Here is a 16,716-nt window from a genome sequence, read left to right as displayed (position 1 = left end):
GGTGAGGGGTTGCTGGTGTGGTTGGAGAACGTAGAGCATCTGGTGTGGTGGGAGTTTATTGTCAGGGGAGGGAGTGGATTGGAAGCACGTGAAGGGTCTTCGGCTGGGCTAAAGGCTTAATTCTGTAGGCAGCCTGGGGCCAGCGTTTGAGCAGAGGAATGACATGTTTCGGGTTGTGTTGTTGGGTCCACCTGCCAGGAGGGAGAGGGACTGAGTGAGCTGTATCCCATCAAGCTGACCCTGAGCACCTACCGTGTGCTCAGCGAGAAAGGGCAGGGCCTGGCCATCCGGGGGAATCTCTGCATTCCTGTGCTTCCTCACAGGAACCGTGGGGTAGAATTCAGAGGTCTCACTGCCAGCGTGGGATCCCTGACTCCAAAGTCTGCTTGTCCCCCTGCAACACACTCTTGGACCAGGGATTTAGCAGAATGAATCTGGAGCCCAGGGTGGGGCAGGGCGAGGCCAGGCAGTATTCCTCTGTGCAGGCCTCCCCTGTTGGCTCTGCTCTCCTTTTACCCCAGGGAGCTCAACACAAAGCTTTCTTATTCAGTCGTTCACACCCTACGTGTGCTGAATTGGTGATAATTCCAACAGAGCCTGTTGAAGCCTTGATGACAACAATAAGTCTGGTGTACCCAGAGCGCTGAGAGCCCCGGCCGGGGCGCCCCCCGCCATTGCCGAGGAAGTTTCCGCTTGCAGGGCTGCGTTAGCCCCTATGACCGTGAGATTCCCAGGGACCACTTCCAGGTCCTCCCTACTCAGGCGGTGTTGCTTACGGTGTTCCCGCTGGTCCGTGTGCAAGTACAGACACCCAGCACTACTCGAGGAACAGTGCACTGTACAGGCTCTTCACTTAATTGAGCTGCCCTTCCCCTCAATTAGCTCAAGTTCTGACCTTTCTGCAAGTGTAGTGTTGTCTAGGCTTTAATCACCACCCCAGGCTGGGCCTGCTGGGCATAGTATTGAGCAAAGGAAAAACATCTCCACCTTGATGTCTGAGCCTGTGGGCGGCTCCTGGCGGCCAGCTCCCTGGGAGCTCGGCCCCCCCGCACTGGCTCTCTCCTCTGTCACCCCTCCTCTGAAGTGGTGGCCCCTTTGTTCAGGGTTCAGTCTCTGAGGAGAGAAAACGGCACCAGTATTTACCTACTGCTCACAACAGGCCAAGCGCCCAGCTCCTTAAGCCGCCCACATTATCTCACTAAAAACCCAGAACAACCGGGTGAAGACATCACCTCCCCGTTTCAAAATGAGGAAACTGGTGCTTAGATGGAATGACTCGCTCAAGGCCATACAACCAGTAAGACTTTCTGCTTCCAGAGAGCAGATTCTCTTGCAAACAGCAGTCAGGCCATCCACCACCTGCGTTCAGATCCCCTGCAGGGGAAGGGTGTTGCTAAAATGTATTATTTAAGGACCCGCTGGATCCGAATCTCTGCGGATGGGGCCCTTGAACCTGCACATTCAACAGGCACATCCCCGTCCCTAACCCACCCCAGATGATCCTTTGTACGCTGAAGTCTGACAACCACTGCCCTGTAGACCTTGGTCCCTCTGCGGAGATCAGAGGAGACTGCTGGCTGCCCGACCCAGCACTACCCTCCACGGGAAAGGGAAGGACTGCTCACTGTTCCCAGACAAACGGACTCCCCTGGGCTGCCAGACAGAGGGCCAGCTGCTGCCCTCCCTACCCCAAGGAACCCTAGGGCTTTAGGTGTGGGAGTTAGCCCCCTTCACCCTATAGTGAGTTTAATGGCCCCTCATAACCACGCAGCTTTTTGGTGGGATTTTGTGAGCATGACCTCATCTGAACCTCCCAGCAGCCCTGGGAGGTAAACGTCGGGCCCCAGGCTCTCATGTAATCAGTGGGAACCTGAACGACCTCTGTGCCTTGGTGGGCTTCCTTCCTTCCTCCCTCCCCAGAAGGACATGACCTGCAGCTGGCACCCCTGCAACGAACAGGCCTGGCCCGTGCCCCTCCCTGCCCAGTGCCTACAGCTCCACGTCAGCAGAGCCCGGGGGGGTGGGGGTGGGGGGGCGGGAAGCAGTGAGGGAGAGAGTGGCGTTGTCCCGCTCTACTGAAGCATCCTGGTTTTGTGTGACTGCAGGTGGCCTGGGGTCCCAGCCAGAGTAGATCCGTGCCCAGAGCTGCCCTGTCCCCATCACTTGGTGAGAGGGCCGGGGACAGCTTAGTGCTGTAGGGAAGCTCAGGACTGGGGTCAGGCCCAGGCTTTAGTCCCATCTCTGCCCAACAGAGTAAATTAACCTTGGAGCCGGGCTCTAACTGTAGAAGTTTCCTTCTACCTCTGAGATTCTTTGCGTCTGAAATGTCCTTCAGTGCAGGGGCTAAGTACAGAGGTGCGGCCTGTGCCCGGCACGCAGGTACAACCGAGAGGCTTTGCAGGACTGACACACAGCCCAGGCTCCACTTAGGGCCCTGCATCTCATTACGCGGAGGACAGGCTCTCTTTTGTAATTTTCACGAAGGTGCCTGCTCTATGTGCTGGTTGCAGCCCTGCTTCCTGGCCTGATGTACTTGGTGCAGACTTCTACCCCTTGGTTAAGAACTGTCCTCACTTACGGACTGGCTGCTCCTTTAAGATCTTGGGTGGGTAGAACAGAGGCAAAGAGATCAGACCTTTGAGCTGTTGCTGAGGTGGCAGTCCTAGAAGGTTCCAACTTCTTTCCCCTTCTCTGCACCCCTGAGGAAGATCTTTCTTTTTTTAATGTTTATTTTTTATATTTATTTTGAGAGAGAGGGAGAGAGAGTACAGAGGAGGGGCAGAGGGAGAGGGAGACAGAATCCCAAGCAAGATCTGCCCTGAAAGTGCAGAGCCCGATGCGGGGCTTGAACTCACGAACCATGAGATCATGATCTGAGCTGAAACCAAGAGTCAGATGCTTAACTATCTGAGCCACCCAGGCGTCGCAACCCTTGAGGAAGATCTTTAACTCTGCCTTCCAGCAAGATGATCTAACCAAGAATATTGCTCAGTATTATTTTTTTCCTCCACCCCAGTGCCTTGTCACTAATGAAATAAAAGAGATAACTATAAAGCTACATCTGCACCCCACAAGTACATTCAGATATTCATTTCACAAACACAGAGAACTGACTTGGTGTTGAGACGGCCCCCGAGGGTAGAGATTCTGAAGGAAATCAGATGGTCCCTGCCATCCAGGAGCCCACAGGCCAGTAAGGGACAGAGCTGGTCAGCAGATGTTACAACAAAGTGTCGGACCTCTGACTTGCCTGGAATCCAGTGTGGGCAGGAAGCAGGGAGTGGCAAGCATTGCTGGGTAGGGAGAAGTTCGACAAATTCTTGCCTGAGCCTCGAAAGCTGCATGGGAGTTTCAAAGGGGTATTAAAGGAGTAGGAACAAAAGAACTCAAAACTGCCTGATACGTGTAAAGGTTCTCAAAAGAGAGTGGGCGGGTGAGGGAGATGCAGCTTTGCCCCCCGGAGACACTTATCAGCGTCTACAGACATTTTTGGTTGTCGCCACTCTGAATGACACTACTACCACCATGCTGCTAAATATCCTGCCATGCACAGTACAGCCCCCACAACAAAGAAATATGGGCCCCGAAAGGTCAATAGTGACACTGTAGGGAAACCCTGTGCTACGGTAATTGTAAGGACAGAGGTGAGGTGGCATAAGATGAGGCTGGAGACGAAGAAAGGGGCCAGTCATAAGGCCCTTCAAGTGCTGAGCTAAGGAGGATGGAGGGCTCTGGGACCCATTGGTTCATGAGGCCATTGTCTGGGGGAAGTCCCTGCCCTGGAGAATGAATTGGAGCACAGAGACTCGTAGGAGAGACTGGTTAGGAAGCTGTTCCAGAAATTTGGTAGGAAATGAGGGGGCCTGAGTGGGAGCAGCAGTGCAGTGGGAACAGAAAGTAGTTGACCCGGAGCAGGTGTACGGAGCAGGTAGGACCTGCTGGGCTTGGCGACCAACTGGATGTGGTCAGTGGGGAGGAGGAGGAGGCCAGTAGACTTCGGCTTCTGGCCAGGGTGACTCAAAGGATGTTGATTTTGGAAGTGCCCGTGGGGCAGGCTGGTGAGATCCACACCACACAGCTAGACTGGGTCATCCAAACACAGGAGGGGTCTTGAGAGGAGCTGCTTTGGAGTGTGTGGGGAAGGTCGGGTCCTTTTTGGAGTTTTATTATCTCACGGTAATTAGGGAATCCAGACAGAGCATCTGAAAAGCTGGCAGTTTAATTAAAGGCAAATGACAGATAGAGGGAGATTCTGAGTCTCCCTAACCCTCCATGATCCCCTGCCCCTACGCTGAGGCAGGATATCGGAGGAGGAGATGTTAAGCTAACCAAACACCTGATGAGCAGTATTGCAGCCTCAGAGCCTCTTTGCCAGTGCCTGCAACAGCTTCTAAAAACTCCTGCCACCTCAAATTAACCTCTCTCTCTGGGTGCTGCACATCAGTGGGTAACCAGGGAAAGGACACTGGGAACCTGCTGGGGGCGGAGGTGACTTTTCTCTCCTGATGAAATCTGCCTCCCCGGGTTCTGAGCCTGTGACGTCCTTCTTTTAAAATCCCATTTTCCATTGGCACCGGGAGTCTCCAAGTTGGGTTTGGTGCGGAGGATCACGTGGCCCGTTAAACACCACGGCAGAGAGATTTGGGAGCTGGTGTTCCCGGGGTTGAAGCTGAATGTCAGGCAGTGCCCGCAGGGACCAAAGCGGAGGGTAATTATCACCTCTCCTCCACAACGAGATTGCAGGAGTCAGAGAGCAATTGATTTCTCTTCCCACTACAGATATTTCACTGTTTAATTGGTAGTGACACAGATGGCTGGCTCTCACCAGGGTGCCACAGACCAAGCCTCCTGAAAGGGGGGGGAGGGGCCTCGGGAATTGTGGTCCCTTCACATCACATCCTCCACTAGGTGGGGGTGGGTTGCCATGAGGGCTTCCAGCTCCCTGCTTGCTTTTGCAATTACCGAAAGGAAAGCAAGAGTGTGAATCCAGAAGCACCTTAGAGCCAGTCAAGCGCTCCCCAGTGATACATTGAGGGCTGCCTCTGAGCTGGACACTGTGCACAGCTTGGAAATGAGCAACGGCCTCCGGCCTCAGATGGCACTTGGGACGTAAGGTATCAGAAGCCCTGCAAGATGGGGGGAAGTGTGTTCTGATGCAGCAGAGCCTGAAGCGTCCAGTTCAAACCCTCCATGATCCAGCCCAACCCTGTTATACTCACCACTCTGAACTGCTCTGGGCCAACTGGTGTGTGTGTGTGTGTGTGTGTGTGTGTGTGTGTGTGTGTGTGTGTGTGTGTGTTTTGGACCTCCAGTACAGAGCTGCCATCATCAATCCACAGAAAATCCCTTCCTGTTTTTACTTTCTCCCTCATTCCTCCCCCCTGCACTGATAGCCACTCTAATGTGCTCAGAATACGTCCCTGCACATGTCTGTATCCTTGAAAAACATATGCAGCGTTGGGGAGCCTGGGTGGCTCAGTTGGTTAACCGTCCGACTTCGGCTTGGGTCGTGATCTCGCAGTTCGTGAGTTCAAGCCCTGCATCGGGCTCTGTGCTGACAGTTCAGAGCCTGGAGCCCGCTTCACATTCTGTGTCTCCTCCTCCTCTCTCTGCCCCTCCCATGCTCAGGCTCTGTCTCTCTCTGTCTCTCAATAATAAAGTTTATATATATATATATTTATAAAACATATGCAGTGTTATTTTATGTAGTGTACTTTTATTTATATAGTTGGTATTAGGCTGTAGATCTCATCCTCTGACATCTTAAATCAAATTATCCATTTCCAAAAGAACTATCCAGATTCTGCACTGGAACTAGTATGTTGCCTCTGTTGGCTACCTAGTACTCCGCGATGTACATTCCTCACATTTTCCTTACCCATTCTTCTGGAGATGGACAACAAAGCTGTGGCCAACTCCTTGCTATCCCAAAGAAAGCTGCAGTGAATATCTTTGTTCCTGCCCCTTTATAGAGTGTTGCACAGATCCAAGAGATCCAAGAGTGGCATTGCTGACTCGAGTTATGCACCACTTAAATTTTCCTTAAATCCACCAAGCTCTGCCCACTGCTCTAGGGAATAGCTGCACCCGGGTCCCCTCCCACCAGCAGTGCATGAAGCTTCCCCTTTCCTCACATACCAACATTTAGGATTATCCAGATTTCTCATTTTTAGTTAATCTTATAGTTGTAAAGCAGTATCTCTCTCTCCCTCTCTCATCTCTTTGCTTTAATTTGATTTTTTCTCTGATTACTAATGAGGTCTGTTTCTCTTTATATACTTATTAGCCATTCAAGTATCTCCTCTAGGAATTGCCTGTTCCTACCCTTTGCCCATTTTTCTAATTAGTTCCTTGTCTTTTTCTTGCTGATTTGCAGGGATCCCTTGTAGAGTATTAATTCCTTTTGATCGTAAACATTGCAGTATCTTTTCCCTGTCACCAGCCAGTTACCTTTGTCTACAGCATTCTCCTAGGAACAGAAAATCCTAATTTGTCAAATACAGTATTTTTTAAATTTCATTTGCCTCTTGACTTGTGCTTTTAGATGCTTAAGAAGTACTCTTGGGGAGCCTGGCTGTCTCAGTCAGAAGAGCATGCGACTCTTGATCTTGGGGTTGTGAATTTGAGCCCCATGTTGGGTGTAGAGATTACTTAAATAAATAAAACTTAAAAAGAAATACTCTTACCTATCTTATCAATTCCTTTATTGGTTTTATCTTTCCCATTTAGGTATTTAGCATAGCTGAAATTCACCTTTATATATAGCGTAAGGCAGGGATACATTTTTTCTCTCCATAGTAAGCCAATTTCCCAATAACATCTGCGTAGCAACATCCTTTCTCGACACTGAATTGTGATTCCACCTCTATCAGACTTAAAGTTTTGTATGTTTATAACACATAATTGTTTCTGGTCTCTCAGTTCTGTTCCATTAGTTTGTTTTCTAGTTCCTTCCTGCCTCAGCACCTCAATGCTTATTACTATGGCTCAGTAGTATGTCTTACTATCTGGTAGTAGAAGTGTCCCTTCTAGATTTTCTTTTCCAAATTGACCTCGCTATTGTAGATCTTTAGCCTTCCCTGCATCGTAGAAGTATTTGAGTTCTTCAAAAATACTTACTGGACTTTCACTGGAATTGCGTTGGATTTTATTAATATGGGGAGAATTAGATTTTTCAAACATTGAATCATATTATCCATGAACACAATTTTATCTCTTCATTTATTCACATTCTTAAATATCCTTGAATAGAATTTTCTAAATTTCTTTTCTAAATTTCTTTTTTTAATGTTTATTTGTTTTTGAGAGAGAGAGTGAGTGGGGAAGGGAGAGGGACAGAGAGAGAGGGAGAGAGAGGATCCGAAGCAGGCTCTGCACTCACAGCAGTGAGCTTGATGCGGCGCTCAAACTCACAAACCTGAGATCATCATGACCTGAGCCGAAGTCAGATGCTTAACTGACCGACCACATGCCCTAAACTGCACTTTTGGTCTTATTTTCCCCTCCCCTCTCCTTTTTTTTAGTTGAATGACACTGTAGCAGAAGAATGCTATTGGTCTTTGTAAGTTTTTCTTATATCTGGAAATCTTGTTAAATTCTCCTGTTAATTCTAATAGTGTTCCTCTGCATTTTACTGGGTTTTCTGTAAAAATATCATCTCCACATGCTGGTAGTTTTGTCTCTTCTAATCCTTCTATCTCTTCTTCCTCTCTTCCTCTCCTTCCTTCCTTCCTTCCTTCCTACCTTCCTTCCTTCCTTCCTTCCTTCCTTCCTTCCTTCTGTCCTTCCTTCCATCATATTGCATTAGTCAGCACCTCCAATACTTTTTTCTCCACAGCAGTGGTGACAGTATTGTTGATGTTCTTGAGACTTAAAGGGAATGTATCTAAAGTTTTTCTGTTCAGCATGTCTCATGTGGCTTTTTTGTAGATAGCCTCTATCAAGTGAAGGAAGGTCCCTTCTTCTATGCTTGGTTTTTTTGAGAATTTTATTCACAAGCAGGGATCTCATGTTATCAAATACTTTTTAAAAAACTATTTAAAAAACTGTTAATATGTGATTTCCCCTCCTTGACCCCATGAATGTTATAAATTAAAACAACAGATTATCTGATGTTGAATCCTCCTTACATTTCTAGGATAAAGCTTACTGGATTGTGCTGTATTATGTTTAATTTGCTTTTAACGAATTAACCATGTCACCTTCATTTTCAGATTCATCAAAGTATAAATAGTCCTGATATTCTTTTTACCATTTTTTACTATTTCTTAAATAGTACGATTTCTTAAAAAGTAAATATTGGTATAGTTATTTCTCTTTCTTCACTCCGATTTTATTTGCATTTCCTGTTTTTGTCAGTCTTGTCAGAAGTTTGTCTCTCTTATTTGGTCTTTTTAAAGAACCAGCTTTTGATGTGATGTCTCTAAAACATTTTACAGCTGTCCCATCTCTGTAAAGCCTGTATGATGCAGTGAAGGGAAGACTCTGGAGTCAGAGACTTGAGTTCAAATCCCTGTTCTGCTACGTGCTAACTGTATGACCTTTGGCACATTATTTAGCCCCTTTGCATTTTCTTCCTCATCTGTAAAATGAGAACAGTCCTCCTCATTGTGAGGATCAATTTAGAAAATTTACTTAAAGAGAGGCGACTAAGTGGCTCAGTTGGTTAAGCGTCCAACTTTGGTTCAGGGCATGATCTCACGGTCCATGGGTTCGAGCCCCACGTCGGGCTCTGTGCTTGCTGACAGCTGACAGCCTGGAGCCTGCTTTGGATTCTGTGTTTCCCTCTCTCCCTGCCCCTCCCCCACTTATACTCTGTCTCTCAAAAGTAAGGAAACATTAAAGAAAAAAAATTTTTTTTAATTTACCTAGGGGCGCCTGGGTGGCTCAGTCAGTTGGACATCCAACTTCAACTTCAGCTCAGGTCATGATCTCCCCGTTTGTGAGTTCGAGCCCGGCGTCGAGCTTGGTGCTAACAGCTCAGAGCCTGGAGCCTGCTTCAGATTCTGTGTCTCCCTCTCTCTCTGCCCCTCCCCTGTTTTTGTGCTCTGTCTCTGTCTCTCAAAAATGAATAAATGTAAAAAAAACAATTAAATTTACCTGAAGCATCTGGAACTGTGCACAGCATATTGAAAGTGTTCAGTGATGTTAGTCTCTGTCTTCAGTGCCTTTGTTTATGCTGTGTTTTTTGCCTGAAATGCCCACTTTGTAGGCTTCTGCTGGCCCACATGGAAGTCTTGTGCAGATTAGGAAAAGGCGTCCCTTCCTCAGCAGGCACATCTTCCACTCACTCTGTCAGCCCAGAGCCCATGTGCAGTGCACAACCTGAGTACCCATGCACGGCAGCTCTGCCCACTTGCCTGCTTGGTTTTCCTCCCGGTTCATTTCTCATTGTTCCCGAGGCTGCCCATTCTTCAGGTTTCAGCCTCCTTGATGAAGCCTTTCTTCTCCCTTGGCTAGAAGTAATCATGCAATCTCTTTCCTTGCCTGCCTCCCTCCGCCCCTCCTTCTCCCCTGCCCCCACCAACTTTGAACTCACATCACATGTCATTTGTACATCTCTTAAGGCATTTATCTCATTTCGCCTCATGTTTGTTATTTTGTGCAAACGTCTTATCATTCGAGGGGATTAACCCCTTGAAGTTAGGGATTATAATTTGTCTTTAGATCCTCCCTCTGCCTGTGAAGCTCAGTAAATGTTAACTGACATGGATGATTGAGTATGAAATGTAGGAGCTGAGAATAGTCTTAAATAATATTGTGTGAATGGTGTGATGGGGATGGGGGGATGGTCTCTAGAGGCAGAGGTAATGGTAGAGTGCATGTGTGAAGGTGGTGGGATGAAAGGTACTACTCATTGAGCTTACCATGGGCCAGTACTGTGCTAAGTGCTCTCATGGTTCATCTCCCTAAGCCCTCACAACAAGCCTTAGAGGCAGGTGCTAGTATTAGCTGGGGCACTGATGAGTCAGTGGCGGAGCTGGTACACTAGGCCTGTTCTGTGTGACTTCAGAGTTGGGGCTTTCAATTATGACTGACAGACTCCCTCAACCATACAGTGATTACCATTTATTTAGGACTTCCTACATACCAGGCACTGTGTTTGATGCTTTATGGATGTCATCTCTAATCTCCATGTCAGATGCGTAAAGTACAGGGTACAGGGTATCCCCACTTTGCAGATGAGGAAACAGAGGCTCACCAAGGTTAAGTGACTTGCCTCAGGTCACAAATATAGGAAGTTGTTATAACCAGATCTCTTGACCCCAAAGTATGCCCTTTCCCCTGCTTCACACACACAGTGCTTGGGGCCAGCAAGAAAACCCCGCAGCTGGTGAGGAGAAAGGTTTACATAGGAAAATGGAGGAAGCTAAGGTTAGAAAGGGAGTTCTGCCTCGGGCCACAGAAGGCCTCACTTTCCAGGACAAGCTTTTAGAAACCAAGAGTCCTGGGCTGTGACCTTGACTCAAGGGTCATGTCGCATGACCTGGCCACTTGGAGGCCAGGGGAGGTTGAGCTACCTGGAGCCCTGCCTGGATCTGCACCAAGGGGAACATAGAACTTCGCACAGCTATAGGGAGATCAAAACAAACCAGGCCTGCAAGGAGGTGGGTGTGAAAAGATCTACAGTCCATCCCGTGCCTCTCAGTGACCTCGTCTTCTTCCGCCTGCTTGTTTCCCTAGGTCACTAGGACCATCTCTCCTCAGCCTCCTAGATTGCCCTGATCTGGCTTCAGAAAAGCTGCCGGAGAATGCCCAGGGTGGGATGGTGGAGATTTGTCCAAGGAGAAGTACAAGTAGCACAGCCTGGACCCCCGGGCATTTCTCAGAGCAGAGAGCCCATCTCCGGGCTCTGACGTGCTCAGAGATGGGTAGGGACGTGGAGAACCCAGGAGAGGTGCAGATGGGGTATTTGACTCTTGGCCACCAGTTACCCAGGCCCCGCTGGTCCTCTCTGGGCCACACTGTATCCCTGTAGTTGTGGAGTCACCACGTGCCTCACCAGTGCCCTTCCACATCCAGGTCATTGCTGTGGTCATGGACCTCTTCACTGATGGTGATATCTTCCAAGACATCGTGGATGCGGCGTCTAAGCGTCGGGTCCCGGTGTATATCATCCTGGATGAAGCAGGCGTAAAGTTTTTCCTGGAGATGTGTCAGGGCCTGGAGCTTGCTGACTACCGTATTCGGGTAAGTTGTACCACGGGGGTAAGGGTGAAGGGTGGGGAGGAAGGGCAGGAGGTGAGATAGAGACTGCCTCTCTCTCTTCCTCTGCTTCCTCCCCAGTTCAGGGACACAGATGAACATCAAGACCTCAACCCCTTTCTTTCTGTCTAAAGCCTTGCCCTGTGAATTGATAACCCTTAATTATATGCCCAGCTTAAATTTTATCTCAAGACGGTTGAGGCTAAAGAGGCAGCTCTGGCCCAGTCCTGGGGAGCTCACGCTGCAGAGTCACTGTCAGGGTCAAAGCTAGGACTGTGATTCTTTTCTGGGGAGCTTTTGGAACAGGAAGGAACTACTCTGGGCTCATCTATATTCAAAGCAAGATTTGCTAATTTCCTCCTGCTCTTCAAATGGGGTTCCAGTTCTAAGGCTGTAGAAAGTAGAGTCTAGTATAGACAGGAGTCAATAGGCAGGGTTCCATGAACAAGAGGGTTCTTTCTCTGCCGACACAAAACCTCAGAGGTCCCCAGCCTGAATGACAGTGCCTTTTTCTTCTCAACAGAACATCCGTGTCCGCTCTGTGACAGGTGTTGGCTTCTACATGCCCATGGGGAAGGTCAAGGGGACCCTGTCATCAAAGTTCCTAATGGTAGATGGTGAAAAAGTAGCCACTGGATCTTACAGGTGAGTTGGGCCAAGACAGAGAATGGTCCAGGAGGTCTTTTTTTGTGGAAATATACAATGTGGAAGGCTGGGCTGGAGTCTCCATAGTCATGGGTTTAAGACATATTGTCTGATCTAATGACAAGAGCCTCCTGGCCAGTCCCTTCCTTCAAAATTTCTGGATACTGGATTATTCCAAAAAGAGGGTCAACTCTTACTGGGCATCAAGAACGGTCTGCCTTTCATGGTCCACAGCAACAGGTTGCATTTTGAAGCTAGTTGTTGGGACAAGTAGGAAGCAGAATGGACCAGATCTGGGAAAGAAATGTGAGGGTATGGTCTCTTTTGCCCAGGCCCGTGGTACCAGCAGGATGGGTAAACGTTGCAGTCTTCATTCTGCCAGGAAGCTCCATAGCCACCAACGGAGATCAGAAGTGACACTGTGAACAGGACAAAGAAGCCCACTTGGGCACAGCCCTGAAGGCCAAGCCTTTGCAGGTGCTTCCCACGTAAAGGGAATCGTACTGGGGAAAGTAAGGGTTGAAGCCAAGTAGCCAAATTCTGCCATCAGGAAGTATGCCAGGGTCCATTTGGTCAAGAATGGCAAAAAAAAAAAAAAAAAAAAATCACAGCCTTTGTGCCCAGTGGTAGTTGTTTGAATTTTATTGAGGAAAACGATGAGGCTCTGGTTGCTGGATTTGGTCGCAAAGGTCATGCTGTCGGTGACCTTCCTGGTGTTCACTTTAAGGTCGTCAAAGTAGCCACTGTCTCTCTTTTGGCCTTTACACAAAGGCAAGTAGGAAAGACCAAGATCGTAAGTCCTGCTAGTGAAAACATGACAATAATAAATTTTCCCAGGGGGTACCTGGGTGGCTCAGTTGGTTGAGCGTCTGACTATGGCTCAGGTCATGATCTCACCACTCGTGAGTTCAAGCCCCACATCAGGCTCTGTGCTGACAGCTCAGAGCCTGGAGCCTTCTTCTGATTCTGTGTCTCCCTCTTTCTCTGCCCCTCCCCTGCTCATGCTCTCTCTCTCTCTCTCTCAAAAATACATAAACATTAAAAAAATGTTTTTTTACTTTTCACATGCCAAAAAAAAAAAAAAAAAGGTAAGGGTATGGTGTGGAGGCAATGTCTCCCAAATTCTGATTCAGAAATAAATTACCAGGAACACGAGAGACTATATCTCAGCAGTCTTTGCCCTCCAAGTGTACTAAAATCTGGGTGAGGAAAGAGACCTGGGCACAGGAAACAATCAACAAATGTCATAAGTCCTCTTACATGGTTAAAGTGTAGTGGTTTGCAGACATTAAGTGCTCTAAAAACCTAGAGAGGAGCCAATCATGGGATTATTGGAATGATATTAAAAATAGCAGCAGCTCCATTATCACTTATTAAAATGTGTGTGCCAGGGACGGAACTAAATGTTGTCTACATGGTATCACACCTGAGCCTCACAGTACCTTTGTGACTGTATGTCCTATGAGCCCCACGTTACAAGGCATACAAGGGTAGAAACCAGGTTGGTGGGAATGCAAACTGGTGTAGCCACCCTGGAAAACAGTATGGAGACTCCTCAAAAAAGTTATAGAACTACCCTATGACCCAGCAATTGCACTATTAGGTATTTATCCAAGGGATACAGGTGTGTGGTTTCAAAGGGGCAGGTGCACCCCAATGTTTATAGCAGCCCTATCAACAATAGCCATGTATGGAAAGAGCCCAAATGTCCATCGACAGATGAGTAGATAAAGAAGATGTGGTGTGTATATATACAATGGAATATTACTCAGCAATCAAAAAGAATGAAATCTTGCCATTTGCAACTATGTAGATGGAACTAGAGGGTATTATGCTAAGCAAAATTAGTGAGAAAAAGACAAATATACGACTTCACTCATATGTGGAATTTAAGATACAAAACAGATAAACATAAGGGAAGGGAAGCAAAAAGAATATAAAAACAGGGAGGGGGATAAAACATAAGAGACTCTTAAATATAGAGAAAAAACTGAGGGTTGCTGGAGGGTTGTATGCGGGGGGAATGGGCTAAATGGGTAAGGGGCATTAAGGACACTTGTTGGGATGAGTACTGGGTGTTATACGTAGGGGGTGAATCACAGAAATCTCCTGAAATCATTATTGCACTATATGCTAACTAACTTGGATATAAACTTTAAAATATAAATAAATAGATAGGTAATTAAATAATTAAATGGTTAAATAAATAATATGTATCTAGGGGCGCCTGGGTGGCGCAGTCGGTTAAGCGTCCGACTTCAGCCAGGTCACGATCTCGCGGTCCGTGAGTTCGAGCCCCGCGTCGGGCTCTGGGCTGATGGCTCAGAGCCTGGAGCCTGTTTCCGATTCTGTGTCTCCCTCTCTCTCTGCCCCTCCCCCGTTCATGCTCTGTCTCTCTCTGTCCCAAAAATAAATAAACGTTGAAAAAAAAATTTTTTTTTAAATAAAAAAATAATAATATGTATCTAGGAAAAAAAAAAAAAAAGAAACCAGGTTGGAATCCAGGCCTGACTTCCCATGCCCTTGCCTGCTTTCTGCATTTGAGGCCAAGACCTGGAAAAGAGGGAGGAAGGATGTGGGTCGGTAGAGGGAGAGCACCCCAGCGAGAAGGCCAGGAGCTGTCTCCCACCGGCCAGCAAGGCATCTGGCCTCAACGGTAGATCAGGTTGGGGCAGGGGCAGTCGGGTGTTGAGAGGGACTGCCAAGGGACTGCTGGCAGGGTGAGGCCACGGGCTGGGCCTACATGTCGTGTTTTTCTGTCCCCACGTTCCCAGGTTCACCTGGAGCTCCTCCTACGTGGACAGGAACCTTCTCCTCCTCCTGACGGGGCAGAACGTGGAGCCCTTTGACTTGGAGTTCCGGGAGCTGTATGCCATCTCTGAGGAGGTGAACTTGTACCAGGAGCTGAGCCTGGCGGGAGGTGCCGGGAGGCTCAGCCCCAACTACTCCTCCACCGTGGCTCGCAAGCTGATCAACCCCAAGTACGCCCTGGTGGTAGGCAGCCGCCATCCGCCGGGCGAGATGATGCGCTGGGCCGCCCGGCAGCAGCAGGATGCGGGGGGCGACCCCGAGGGGCAGGAGGAGGGCAGCAGAGGCGGCGAGGCGGCCCGGCGCCTGGAGAACTTCCTGAGTGACCTGGTCACGCTGGAGCAGGTGCTGCCCCCCGTGGAGCCCGTTCCCTCTGGAGAGCTGATTCGGAAGGACGGCAGGGCGATCTCCCACCTGCACATGGACCTGAAGCCCAAACCCCGTGAGGCGCTTGTCCGAAACGGCAAGGGAGAAGCCGCCAACGGGGAGGCCACTCCAGCCAAGGAGGGCAAGCGCTTTAGCCACAGGTTCTTCAGTCGCCGGGCCAAGAGGCCCACGGCACCCAATGGCACAGCCAGCTCCCTCTCCACCGAGACCTTTGCGGAAGTGGAGTTTGTGCCGGGGAAGAAGTCCAACGAGGGCTCCAGCGCTGACATCTCAGGTGAGCCCTCTGCCCTCTGCCCTCTGCCCTGTGCCCGGTGCTCCCCGGGCCTCCGGGCCTCGTCCGGGAGCGGCGCCTCCCATCTGCGGAAAGGCAGCTTGCTGTATGCAGAGAGCGGGAGCTCTGAGGCCAAGACGGTCCTCAGTTCCCACCCGACCCTGGCCTTTCTCTGCCTTGTGATGGCGAGCCTACCACCACGGGCCTGGGGTCACGTCCTCTTGTCTAAAAGCCGGGAGGGCACCTGCCTCGCTCAGCCGTTCTGAGGACAAAGTGCTCAGAGCAGTGCCGCACGTGGAGTAGTCTGAGAGCCGGCGTTTCTAGTACTGGAGGCTCGGCAACTTTCTCCTCTGTCAGGGAAGAAGCAGGCACAACGCAGCTGAGTGGCCTGACCCACGCCTGACCTCTGCCTCTGAGTCTAGGACTCGTTCTCGAAAATGTGTTCCTTGCCAGATCACCTGTCCTCGCGATCCAACCTGGGCAGACACACCCCGCCCTCCCTGTGCCCCACCAATGCTCTGACCCACTTTCCTCCTTTCTGTTTTAAACAGTTCGACTTGGTTCTTCCCTGTGCTTATTTGATTAGTGGTGTTTGCCATGCTGCTTACATTTGGGAGAGATCGTTCCTGCTGGCGGTGTCTCTCTGGGACCCCCTAGAGGTCTGGGCCTTCATCTTTCTCCACAGCAGTCTCTGGTATGGCCTTTCCAGAGGCTGCTGGTGACAGCCGGGACCGCTGCTGGTACCTTTTCTCATGGGAGCGTCTTTGAGTCGAAGGGGGCTCCATGTTGGGATTTCTCCTGTGGCCGGGATTTCTCACTGCAGCAGTGAGCCTGGCCTCCCACCTGGCCAGGTAGCTGATGGTGGGACCTTGCCCTGGGCGGCCCGAGTGCTTCCAGGACTCCTGTGCCCCCCACACCCCCAGCTTTGACCTGTTCGTGGCTTCAGCGTAAGAATCACAGCTATCTTCCCCTCTGCTGATTCCCCCGCCCTGCTACAGAAACTGACACTCAGTCTGTGGTTCTTAAAGTTAAGACAGGCCCGGGAGTCTCTACAAATTTGGGGCACAGCAGGAACGCCAGTGCCATACTTCCACTTGGCTGGGAAGCATTTATGGGGCACCTGCATGTGCCAGGCCCTTCGCTAGATGCTTTCTCTCTCACTTGGCCCTCACAACAACCACAGAGGGGGCTGGCGGAAGCTCGGACAGGTGAATTAGGTGGTCCCAGGGCACAGTAAGTGGTAGTGGGGCCAGGACTCAAACCCAGGCCAGGGCCCGTGTCCTGTCAGGGAGGGGTGGCTGCCCCCCCACACCCATCCCATTCCCTCCTGGGCTCCCCGGCGCCCCCAACACCAGATGCTTTGCTGCCTTGCACCTCTTGTTTAGAGGGAGGGTTGCCAT

The 16,716-nt window shown here is 49.6% G+C and overlaps 1 protein-coding gene and 1 pseudogene across 1 annotated transcript in view; both read left to right on the top strand.

Moving 5' to 3' along the window:
- FAM83F (family with sequence similarity 83 member F) overlaps positions 1-16,716 on the top strand; it is a 34,522-nt gene that overhangs the window by 10,911 nt on the left and 6,895 nt on the right. Inside the window, exons 2-4 of the mRNA XM_040490763.1 lie at positions 11,023-11,190; positions 11,729-11,850; positions 14,625-15,319. Of these exons, the coding sequence (XP_040346697.1) occupies positions 11,023-11,190; positions 11,729-11,850; positions 14,625-15,319 (985 nt within the window). The remainder of the gene's footprint in view (positions 1-11,022; positions 11,191-11,728; positions 11,851-14,624; positions 15,320-16,716) is intronic.
- LOC121040309 (40S ribosomal protein S23-like) lies at positions 12,201-12,647 on the top strand (annotated as a pseudogene).

This window comes from Herpailurus yagouaroundi, unplaced genomic scaffold (assembly GCF_014898765.1).
Source record: "Herpailurus yagouaroundi ecotype Mexico unplaced genomic scaffold, PumYag 182, whole genome shotgun sequence".
Lineage (NCBI taxonomy): Eukaryota > Metazoa > Chordata > Mammalia > Carnivora > Felidae > Herpailurus > Herpailurus yagouaroundi.
This window is presented reverse-complemented; position numbering and strand designations above follow the sequence as displayed.